Source organism: Onychomys torridus, chromosome 11 (assembly GCF_903995425.1).
Source record: "Onychomys torridus chromosome 11, mOncTor1.1, whole genome shotgun sequence".
NCBI lineage: Eukaryota > Metazoa > Chordata > Mammalia > Rodentia > Cricetidae > Onychomys > Onychomys torridus.
This window is the reverse complement of record NC_050453.1, coordinates 87,019,770-87,032,006: the sequence shown is the minus strand read 5'-3', so window position 1 is coordinate 87,032,006 and position 12,237 is coordinate 87,019,770. Positions and strand designations below refer to the sequence as shown.

The 12,237-nt window shown below is 41.8% G+C and overlaps 1 protein-coding gene across 2 annotated transcripts; it reads left to right on the top strand.

The window, feature by feature from the left end:
- Window positions 1–1,623: 1,623 nt before the first annotated feature.
- Serpinb12 (serpin family B member 12) lies at window positions 1,624–11,611 on the top strand. 2 transcript variants are annotated; one of them, XM_036201883.1, is made up of 7 exons: window positions 1,624–1,791; window positions 4,013–4,087; window positions 4,490–4,627; window positions 5,843–5,960; window positions 9,007–9,149; window positions 10,098–10,265; window positions 11,207–11,611. In XM_036201883.1, the coding sequence occupies exons 1-7, from the start codon at window positions 1,624–1,626 to the stop codon at window positions 11,609–11,611; spliced, it is 1,215 nt and encodes a 404-aa protein (XP_036057776.1). The 2 variants fall into 2 exon arrangements, with proteins under 2 accessions (XP_036057776.1, XP_036057775.1); XM_036201882.1 differs by having other exon boundaries at window positions 4,013–4,147.
- Window positions 11,612–12,237: the final 626 nt, after the last annotated feature.

Genomic DNA, 12,237 nt, shown 5'->3' with positions numbered 1-12,237 from the left:
CAGTTAAAGCAGGGCAGTGTCACAGTGTTCATGTGAAGATGGACACCTGTGATTTGCGTCTTGAATGCTCTGCTCTGTAATAGAGGAATGATGGGGTTTACTTTGCAGAATTCCAGGATTAAAGCACCTGTATGTGAAGTATTTGACACACACCAGGGAGGCAAGTTTTTTGTTTTAACTTGCCTAGGATCTTTTTGAGTTGTGTTTCATATGCATAATGAGCTTCTAGCAAACTGGGAATATCTTAGAGCCAGCATGCACCACTGCCTTTAGCACAGCAACTATTTCTAAGGCTTACTCTGTGTTCAGTGTGTTACATTTGTGTGTTGGAATATACATGGTCCATAAGCAAAGAGAAGAAGAAAAAAACCTTTTGTTTCAGAGGGAGGGTGAGATCTAAATAATATTCTGCTGGTATTTCTAGACTAGGTTGAGGGTGAGGTGAGGAATAGTTATTAAAGAAGTCAGCCTACTGCTTTAGTTCTGTTTACCTGTGGTGTTAGGTGTCAACAAAGAATTAAAGTCAATAGCTTCTGTACTGAGGTGGCTTTCTAGCTCTGTTACCTCTTGGACAGTATTGATGAGTGGCTAAAGTATGTCAAATTAGATTGTATTTGGGGTGAGTGAAAAGATAGAGGTCATTAGCTGAGGACATGCCGCATAACAATTTGCTGGACATTTCTCAGTCACAGACCACTGAGGGAGGGGAATAAACAGAACCGGCACCTCTCAGGGGAGGGGGCAGGAGACTGACTTGATGCTAGCCTCTGCTTTACTTGACCTCAATGAAGTGAAAGAATCAAGTGGACTTGTACTGATTTCTAACCTCTGCTCTTGTGACATTGGACACGGTCTTTATAGCTGTAATCAAAACAAGATGAGGTCATGCTGGTTCAGGGTCCCCGAGTCAGTGGAAGAAGAAATATGGACACATATATGTGCACATTCAAGTACAAGATACTAATGCCCTGTGAAGATGGAGGCAGAGATTAGAATAGTACCTCTCTAAGCCAGGAAATAGCAAAGATGGCTCACAGCACCAGAGGCCTGGGGAAGATTTTTGCCAAGAGCCTCAGGAGGAACCAACCAAGTAGATACCTTGATTTTGGATTTCTGGTCTCTGTGGTTGTGGGGTAGTAAACTCCTATTTCTTAAGCCAACTGACTATGGCATTGCTTTCTGTCGTGCCTGTAACTTGAGAGACTTCCATTTGTATGAACGCAGATGCCAATTCACTTATTTTGGCGAAGGCTGATAACTTTAGTTTCCTGGTCCTTCCCTTCCCCTCACATGGCTTCCTCACACCCCTCCTCTCTCTTCCTCCCCTTTCCTCTTCTCCCTCTATTTTCCCACCCCTTCTTTTTCTTCTCCGGCATCCAATCTTTCTCTTTCTGCCTCCTCTCTTCTTTCTTCCTCCATCTCCCCTCACCTTTCTTTATCATACATATGCAAGTATTCTACCACTGGACTACACTCCAAGTCCATTTTAAAGTTCTTCATAAACACATTGAATAATTATGTATTGTTATATCTTGGGCATTAATAATAAGAATTGTCTCTTTATCCATTTTTCTCCACCCACTTTTGTTTTCTTTTTTCTTTTAGACAGTAACCAGTTTTACAATGGATTCTCTTATTAAAGCAAATAGCAAGTTTTGCTTCGATTTTTTCCAAGAGATTAGCAAAGGTGATATTCACAAAAACATCTTTGTCTGCCCTCTGAGTCTCTCAGCTGCCTTTGGTATGGTCCGCCTGGGAGCTCGAGGTGATAGTGCACGTCAGATTGATGAGGTATGTATCTAGAAGGTTGCTGAACAGGGCCCTGCGTTCTGGGTCTGCCTGCATAGGAAGCTGGTCTGACTCTCAGGTGAGCAGGAGTTGCTCACTGCTCTCAGCACTTGAAAGCCTCTAAGGTTCCATTTCCATTCATCTTTCATATGGGACTTCCCTAGCCTCCCTGCCTGATAGCTTTTCCTGTTCATCTTTATCTCTTTACTTCTTTCTTTATGCCTGTCACTCTTTCTCTCTACAGTTATTGATACCAATATTGTTGGTAGCTTTCATACGAGTGTGTTTCCTCTCTTTCTCCTCCAATTAACTGGATGTGTGTTAGGACCTAGATATTTACCCAGTAGCTTAAGATCTTCCTGGACTTTCCAATTTCATTTGTCAAAAAATCCCATTGGCTTTCTTTTTGATGAACCTTCCAAATCCAGACATTCTGAACTCCCTGAATTCTGAGCTCTGTTGTCTCTTCTGCACTGCTTCTGTGAAGCATCCAATGTTCTTCCCTTGGCAGTATGCTCCTAACACTTGGGTCCCTCGTGAAAGGGAAGTGATCTTATGTTGGCCTTTGAGTTCCTTTGCCCTGTGTCTCTTCCTTCAGTGTTTTAGTCACTTTTCTACTGCTGTGACTAACGTTGTAATCACAGCAATGTGTAAAAAACGCCGTTTGAAGGGGCTTACAGTTTCAGAGGGTCAGAGTCCATGATGGGGAGCAAAGACATGGTAGCAGAAATAGCTGGGAGGGCACATCAAGACCAACCAATGGGAGGACAGGACACACTGGGCATGGTCCAACTCTTGAAACCTCAAAGCCTATAACGAGTGACATACCTCCCCAAAGGCCACATATCCTTATCCTTTCAAAACAGTTCCACTAAGATGGACCCGGGATTCAAACACATGAGCTGATGGGGGCCACACTCCTATACCTAATCCCTCGGTTTACTTTCTCCTTCATCAATGTTGACCACCTTTGAAAGGCTCACTCTGATCTTCTCATCCAATGCTCCATTCAAGCTCCCAACCCCATAAATGAGCCTAGTCACATCTACCCACACAGCACTTCTCATAGAGTGCATACAGTAATCAATTACTATGTGTTTTATATATTACTGCATGATCCCCCAGAATTCTAAAACAGTACCAGGGCTGGAGTAGGCACCCACCAGACACCTATAGAATAAGTGAGTATACACGACAAAGGTGCTTCCTGCCCCTTCAGTAAGTGTGAGCTTCTGAGGCTGGGCTCCTAGCTCCTGGGTTCTAACACACTACAAACCGGTGAGGTATTGAAAACGGAGGAGGTGGATCCACAGATTAAGGCAGAAATATTTGGGGTCATCATGTTCTTGAAATTACTTGTACTCGCTTTACCATTATTTCTAGTTCCATAAGCAGCACTTAGCTGTAGAATGGGGTTTGCATCCTTTAGAACCAGCTGGTCTTGGTTTTCCATGCAGCTCCATAACCTGGATCTGAGCAATGTGGGTTGTGACTCTCCTTCCCCACTTCCTCTGAGGTGCTGGCCTCATCTCATACTCACTCTGCTGACCGATGTGAAACTCCAGACCAGTGCTGTATAATACAGACACAATGAAAGCCATATATGAACTTAAAATGTTTTAGTAGTCACATTTTTCAAAAGGTAAGTCTACGGTCAATAAAATTTAGATAATTCAACATTTTTACAATATCTTATCAATACATAATAAATATACATTTTAATGAGATATTCTACATTATTTTTATTCTATCCTCAAGGCCTCAAGTGTATTTTATATTTACAGCCAATTAAAACTGAGCATGAGCAGTGTAGTTTAGTAAGGGCATACAGCTCATGAATTCCTTTTGTTCCTTTGTTTGTCTATATTAATTCTAGTTTTTCTTTTCTTCCTTTTTTTGTGTTTTGGAAAAGGTGTCATGTAGCCTGAGCTTGCCTCAAACTTTCTATGAAACTGAGGATAACCTGGAACTTCTAATCTTCCTGTTTCTATTGGGATTAAAGAGTGTGCCACTGTACTTTCTTCACACAGGGGCTGGAGATAAAACTCAGGGCTCTGTGCATACTAGGCAAGCACTCTATCAATGGAGCTCTTTCCCATTCTTAAGTGTAGTCAGAGGAGGAGGGCAGTGTCAGTGACACCCACTTCTGTGAACTATTGTTGGTTACTTTGTTGACTTCCTATCCTTTATACAGTCTGAAAGGCCCTATCTCATTATCACGCAGGTATTACATTTCAATGAGCTTTCCAAGAGTGAAAGCAAAGACCCCAATGATTCCTGTTCAAAAAGCAAAACAGAAGTGTTATCTGATAGCTCTCTGGAAGGGCAGAAACAAACGCCAGTGTCTCAGGAGCAGCAGGTGAGTCTCTGCCTGAAAACTCTGCCCTTCAGTATTTGCTCATTCTGCCTGTGCTCTGCTTATTCTGTAGGTTAGATACAGGCTTCACAGTTGGGAGTAATCTCATGCAATCTGAAATCCCTTTCTAAGGACACCTTTTTTATGTCCTTGGTGAGTAATCTCATGCGATCTGAAATCCCTTTCTAAGGACACCTTTTTTATGTCCTTGGTTGTCCCTCATTCCTCTCTGTCTCCCCAAACCTGGTAACAGGACAATGACATCTCCCTGGCCAGCTTTGCTTTGCTCCTATAAAAATACCCTTTCTTTAGTGGTGCTTAACCATTTGCTCCTTCTTTTGTTAGGCTGAATCTACCGATGAGGATGATTTGCTCGGCTGCTACTTTGGGAAACTTCTCTCCAGATTAGACAGAGCCAAAGCTTATTACACCCTGAGTATGGCCAACAGACTCTATGGAGAGCGGGAATTCTCAATCTGTCCGGTGAGTTACAGGGATTGAGGTGTCCACAGAGCATGCTCTGTAAGTGAGTAGGTAGATGACTCATCTTCCACATAACATAGTCTATGGGGCTATGGACTGGTGCATGACTACAACCTTCTTCCTGAGGTCCCGGACTTCAGTCTCCTTCCACCTAGTTTACATTTTGGGTTTAGGAGTCCACTTATAAGTGGCACAGCATGGGTAGCAAGGGTCACCTGATTCACAGCCCATTGGCACATGCATGAGCTTCATAAGGTACTCTTTCCCAATCAAGGTACATGGTAGTCATATTTTGCGGCTTTTCTGCCTGTTGGCTGCCTTAAGATACTGCTCTAAGATTCCTTATTGTGCCTCAGTCTGGTGCACATGGGAACTATTCCTTGCAGAAGGTGCACGGTGCCAAGAAAGGTGACCCCATTGGGAACCCAAAGCCACGGGCCTTGTTGCTGTGGGTAAGCAGCTTTTACCTGAAGTAGCATAGGCTCCAAGTCAGCTCCAGTTCTCAAGAAAGGGAGCCACACCGTCAATAAGTGTGATGTTGTGAATACGGGCAGATGTGACACAGCACGAGCTGGGTTAGTCAAGGGTACAGAGATCCTACTTTCCGTCACAATAAATCATCTTACCAGCTTGGTATCTTATATAGATTAGAAAACCCTAGAATTTTGAGAGCTAAATCCACACTTGCAATTCATTTGTATTTTTATTTTTTTAATTTATTAAATTTTATTTTATGAGCATTGGTGTGAGGATTTTAGATCCCCTGGAACTAGAGTTATAGACAGCTGTGAACTGCCATATGGGTGCTGGGAATTGAACTCAGGACCTGTGGAAGAGCAGCCAGTGCTCTTAACTACTGAGACATCTATCCAGCCCCATGAAATTCATTTATTAAAGAGTGTACACATCAATGTTTTTGGTAATGCATTATTTATTTAAAATTATGCTAAAATACAAATGAATAAAAAATATTTAAACCATTTTAAAGTTTTTTTTGTGAGTGGAATTAATTATATTCACAATAAACTATTATGCTTTTTATGAAACTTTGCAATCTCCCAAACAGAAAGCCCATGAACATTAAGGAGGCCACTCCCTTGATGTTAGGTGACAAGGAGCTTCTTTTTCAGGGGCTTCTTGTCCCCATCTCATCCTAACACCCAGCACCTCCATATGATTTTGTCATGCCCTTCCCCATGTATTTGAATTGAACAGGAGTACTCAGATGGCGTAACTCAATTCTACCACACGACGTTTGAAAGTGTAGATTTCCGGGGGGATACTGAGAAGTCGAGACAAGAGATTAACTTCTGGGTTGAAAGTCAATGCCAAGGTAAGAAAGGCCTAGCAGTGAGGCTGATACTGCAGTGGGCACACTTTGCAGGCTACTCATCTTCGGGGGCTGGTGTTGGCATGCTTGGTGTGTGTTCCCAGTTCACTGCTGTACAGCAGCAGACGATGTTGGGCACACCCAGGGTGGCAACTGTGTATGCACTTCTATAGTTTGTTTCTGCTTTTCTTCCTCCTAGGATCTCTAGTCTCTGAAGACATTTATTTATTTATTGTGTGTGTTTGCGTGTGTTCATGTGGGCATGTGCTTGACATGTGGATGGCAGGGGATAATCTGCAGGAGCCAGTTCTCTTCCTATGTGGATCCTACAACTTAGCTTAGCTTGTCAGGCTTATTAGGCAGTGACCTTACCCTCTGAGGCACCTTGCTGGTCCATGATTCTTCAGTCTGTTTTAGTACTCCCATGTTTTTATCACAGGCTTTCCTTTGAATGGTATGAGGGAAGCCCTGTCTCTTGATATCACACTACTGTTTGCGGCACTGAATGCATCTCTGTCCACAAGACTGAAGCTCATCTTTTCTACAAAATATCCATTTGAAACTGGAGTTCTTCTGCCATAGTTGAGTTATTGAGGACTCTGCTTTTACTTACAATATCTATCATGTAACAAAAATAAATTATAATGTTAAAAGCTACAGTAGCACTCCTAATGCATTATGTATACTTAGAATTAATAGAAAAATAGATTGACTGAATAAGAATCTACCTGTGTATATATGCTTTCTGCATCATTTTACATGATAAATTAAGAATGAAGGGAAATTAGGGAGTTTAAGACAGGGAAGTGACTTACATTTATTTTTTAATTTAGTGTATAAAAATATTTCCACAATGACATTTTGATGTATGTATAATTGTAATTTGTTAGTATCTGCCCGTCCACTCCCAGCCCCTCTCCAGTCTTTCCTGTTGGTCTCCTTCTCCTGAAATCGTCAGTCCTGCCTCCACATCCTCTCATCATTGACTTTGGATTTACTATAGGAGAGAAAGCATGCAGTATTGTATATTCTCTTCCCCGTCACCCTCTTGTTCCCCATCCTTTCTCCCTTCAGAGCCCTTCTACCTCACATGCCCACCTCATGTCATGTATATTCAAACCTAATAGGGTAGGAGACCTGGGCTGTTTGTCTTTCTGAGCCTGGCTTATTTTGCCTACCTTGATGACACCCACATCCATCCACTTTGCTGCAAATAACGTAATTTTATTCTTTATGGCCAAATAAAACTGTCATGTATGTATGCTGTTTTTACTCATCAGTTCTAATAATAAGCATATTAAACAAGAGTTGGGCCTCTTCATTTTGCAGTTGATTATGAACTCAGTCAATAGGGGAGAAACCTAAGTCACTTTTCCATTTTTTTTGTTCATTTGTAGCTCACTTGCTCCTTTGTCCATCTTGCTCTCGACTTTCCCCCCATCACCATGGTAGAGACTCTAACCAACTCAAGCTTCCGTTTTATGGGGGAAGCAACATTTGGTCTTTGTTGTCAGTCATTAAGAATGAAGTCAGGGTTTGTGCCTGAATCTCTAAGTGTTAGACAGCCTGTTTCTACCTGTGCATGCATAAAAAAATGAGCTCTTCATCTCAGGCCTGAGTGTTAGAAGGGGTCAGCTAATGAGTGTGGGGTTGAAAACATGCTTGTTCAATGAACTTTGGAGAAGCAGAGGGAAAGGTAGTATATCTAAAGTGAGACTCTGACTCAGGGCACTTGCACACTTGATTGACTGACAGCCAGGGAGCCACATGGTTGGTTTATTAGTTGCTTTTGGTACTTGGTGCAACACTTCCTGTTCCTTTCTTCCATTTGGAGGCTTATGCTCCTCGCTCCCGTACTTTTAACATTGAGTTAAGGCCAGCTTACTAATGGTGTTTCCGCAGGGAAACCTTTAAATCCCACAATTATTTACTCCTCCTCTTCTGTGTGTCATGGAATTCCTGCTCTTACAAGGTTCCAGCAAGCTATGAAGAGAGTAGTAGTTTGGTAAAGAAATCCTCACTGAACCCTAATACATGTTATCTCTTTACTGAGTCAGCTTTCCTGATGTATATTAAGTGTAGTTAATGTTGACATGATATATTATAGAGTCTATGTACAGCCTTTCTCAATGTAAAATGATCCTTCCTCATTAAGACCTCATCATGCACTAAAGTGGCTGGTGTCTTGTAATGGACTAGTGGTTGAAGATGGCAAGGAACACTTCCTGTCGTTTTTGGGCATGCTTCTCATTCTCCTTAGTATTCTTGTAAAATGGCGGGTGCTCAAGTGAGAGCTGGCCCAAGAGACAGAAGGCCCCACCAGGACCAGTGCTAGCCCACCTTGTTCCTTTTCGACTACTTGGTGTCTCGTTTCATTGCTTACAGCAAATCACTCCCTTAAAAAGGGACAGCTATCAATACATTTTGAAGGCTTAATCTCTATGTGGGGTTTAGAAGGTACTCACTTCTCCAAATGAATGTGTGTTTACAAAACTGAATGAATTCTTCTTTTGAGCTGAAATGAAAGAGGATGTAGAAACTTCTACAAAGTAGGCTTTACACTATGGCCGTGTGTGTGTGTGTGTGTGTGTGTGTGTGTGTGTGCGCGCACACACACAGCACGGGCATGTCTGTTTGTCTGTTTATATGTCTACCTATCCATGTCTGTCTGTCTATCACCTACTTATCTATTTATATGAGAGAGCACATAGTAAACCTCAAAAAATGCTAGAGAAAGGGAGTTCAAACTGTAGTTATTCTATCCAGGAAATTGTAAAAGTTAGGTATGAAACATAGACTGTAGATGTCTGGTGGCAATTTGCAACCAAAAGTGAACCAGAGAAGATACTCTTGTTCTCAGTGCTCTGAATTGTGTCTTCCTCCAGGGGAGTGAGAGTTCTCCCCCAACAACCCCTACCCCTCTTCAAGACCCCCCTAACCCTCTAGGTTTCTTGGGTAAGATCTTGAATGAGGCACTCTCTCATGTCTCCATGAATACTTTTCATGCAACACAAGCTCAGGTTGTTCTTTGTCACCTTTTCGTTTCTAGGTAAAATCAAGGAACTGTTCAGCAAGGATGCAATTACTAATGCGACTGTGCTGGTGCTAGTGAATGCTGTCTACTTCAAGGCCAAGTGGGAGAAAAACTTTGACTGTGAAAAGACCATTGATGCACCATTCTCTCTAAGTGAGGTACTTACTGTATTAGCCTGAGGTTTCTAGGTAGTCTACTCCTAATCTCCGCTAATGGTGATCAGTAGTGTCTAGCTTAGATCTGTGAGTTGTGGCTTGCAATTATAATAAACATTTTGTGTTTTACAAAAGGCAGTACCCAAAGTTCACTAAACAGTTTAAATAAGCTATTCTGCAACACACACATATTTCAGAACATTACATACACACTAAATATACATAATCTGTTAATCAATTAAAAGTTTGTGTAGACTGGCACATGTTTAAAAGTCAAGCATTTATGAGGTAGAAGCAGGAGGATCACCACAAGTCCAAGTCTAGCTTTGTCTACATAAAGAATACCAGGAATCTAGAGCTGCACATTGAGACCTTGTCATAAAACAAAACAAAAGAAAACAAAACAAATGTATACACTTAAGAAAAGAGATGGGCCTCTTCATGTTGAATTTGCTCAGATAAGAGACAACTCAACTTGCCTCTAAATTTTCTACCCCTAATCTTGGCCATCTCCCTCTAGATTTATCTATCCTCTATCCCTTTGTCTGTAAACACTGAGTATATGTTTCCTAGGGAAAGTGGTCTGAGTATTGTTGGCAGTTCAGGAAAGAGAGCAGATAAGCCAGGTAGTTCCTGAATATTATTAGGATGTACACTGAAGACTCAGTGCTTTCTGGGCTTGCTTTGGCTGAATTAGGGTGTGGGAGATAATTGAGTTGAAAATCCAGCAGTAAGCAGTCTTGAGAGCTAAGGAACTGATGAAGGGCATGTGAGAATAAAGTGATTGATTGGTAGGCAAAGGGATATTCTAGGTTGGGTCACTAGCTTGACCCTGGACTTCTGGGATAGATCCCTCCCTTTCTGAAGCACCATTACTCTCACGATGTTGAGGCCATGGGTGTTTGAGCTCTCCATGATGGTCTTTTGTGATTTCCTCCATGCCCACTGCAGAATGAGAAGAAGACAGTAAAGATGATGAATCAGAAGGGTCGGTTTAGAATTGGCTTCATCGAGGAGCTGCAGGCACAGATCCTGGAAATGAAGTACACCATGGGGAAGCTCAGCATGTTGGTTCTTCTTCCGTCCTGCTCAGATGACAACGTGAAGAGCCTGCAAGAGGTACAGCTTCATTGTCATCCACACACATTCCAGATCATGGAGGAGTAGAACCAGCATCCATCATCCAAGAAGGATGCTATCTCAGCCAGTAGGGACATTAGAGACATGTGGAATCTGAAGGAGATTGGATATTCATTTTTTACTTGTTTCAACCCAATGAGCAAATGCCAGAAATGTCAGAACAAGAGATTCCCCCACCCCCTCAAATTCACAGATTTCTGTAATAACTTTCCAGACCAAAGAATCTGGATACTGAGTAGTTTCAGAAATTCCACAAATGAAACAGCTTCTCCTTCTCCTAAAATAGCTTGACCTTTGGCCTCTGCTATATTTGGGTGTTTAGCTGCAAGAAATGTGCTATTTGGTAGGAGTAGAAATACTGATACTATAAGAAGGGAATCAATGAAGATTGGGATTGGGAGGCCTAGATACCCCTGTCCTGGGAAGAGAGGTAAAGAGAAGGTAAGGAGAAAGATAGACAATAGATGGATAGAGATAACAACATAGTAACCACCATTGTTCAAAATATATGACACAGCAGCATTATTTTAATATATACTAGGTACATTACATGCATTACTTTGGTTATCCCTCAGAAGAGTCTTATCATATTATCTTTGTTTTATGGAAAAGGAAATTTTACTTCATAGTGGCAGGGCTGGCCTGAACTTATCCATCTGAATTTTTCTGGTCTTTGAGCATGAACCTGCCAAATTTCAAAGTGCTGTGGAATGCTGCTTGTCCTGTAATTTCCAGAGAGGAAATTTTAAACAAAGTCTAGATAGGAAAGATTGAAATGAACTTGTTTTGAGGTTCAGAGAAAGTCCTTGGAGTGTATATGTCTGTCTATTAAAATAGATTAACTGAGGAACTTTGAAGTAATTGAGATACTTTTGCTGGCTTATAATCTGACCTTATATATAATTTTCTTCTTCTTATAGCTTGAAAACAAAATAAGCCATGAAAAAATCATGGCCTGGTGTAGCTCAGAAAATATGCCCGAAGAATCAGTATCCATTTCCTTCCCTCAGTTCATCATGGAAGACAGCTATGATCTCAACTCTACTCTACAAGACATGGGCATTAAGGACATCTTTGATGAAACGAAGGCTGACCTGACTGGAATATCTAAGAGTCCCAGTCTGCATTTGTCCAGAATCATCCACAAGAGCTTTGTGGAGGTGGATGAGATGGGTACTGAGGCAGCTGCAGCCAGCGGGGCTGTTGCCGCAGAGAAGTCCCTCCCATCTTGGGTTGAGTTTAATGCCAATCACCCTTTTCTCTTTTTTATCCGACACAACCCAACCCATACAATTCTTTTCTGTGGCAGGGTCTACTCTCCTTGAAGATCCTCTGGCTCTTGGGTGCTTGAGGTCAATGGAAGCTTCGTTTCCCGTTTGTAAAACATGGCACTTGTGTTTTTCCTGACCGCCTTCTGTCACGGGGACACACTCAGTCCCTCAAGCCTCCCCTGAGCTTTGTTCTAAAAACCTCTGTCACCAGAAGCCAGTTCTCCCCTGACTGTTAATGAAGTAGCCTTGCTGTACCTCTAATCTTTACTGCTCTAAACTTTTATGCATATAAATTCACCTTCTACGATTTGGAGGTCAACACAATGCAGACTGGTATTACTTTTATTTGTTACCTCCCTCCTTATGAAGAAATATCGTAAGTTTGTCTTTAGACCATTCTGAGAGATTGAAAACTCAGAATGTGAGTAAATGCATTGGGGAAATTTGGTTCTGCTTCTAGGGTAGTTATAATCCTGGGTACCCCCTAGGCAACACTCATGACCTCTTTTCATATGTGCTGTACTGCATGGAGATGTCCTGTGATATCTTTTCACTCTAGAGAAGATATAAGCTAGAAACTTAAGTGATGTTTCAAGGATGTGTGCATGGCCCAGCCAATACTCATTTTGCACAGGAGAATGACATTTCTTTTATGTGTTTAACCATGACTTAAGAAAGTG

Bases quoted from the DNA above. Each gene is read 5' to 3' on its own strand.
- Serpinb12 (XM_036201882.1), top strand. From the start codon at position 1,624: ATGGATTCTCTTATTAAAGCAAATAGCAAGTTTTGCTTCGATTTTTTC. The intron at 4,628-5,842 runs GTGAGTTACAGG...TGAATTGAACAG, and splicing joins GGGAATTCTCAATCTGTCCG to GAGTACTCAGATGGCGTAAC. The intron at 5,961-9,006 runs GTAAGAAAGGCC...TTTCGTTTCTAG, and splicing joins GGTTGAAAGTCAATGCCAAG to GTAAAATCAAGGAACTGTTC.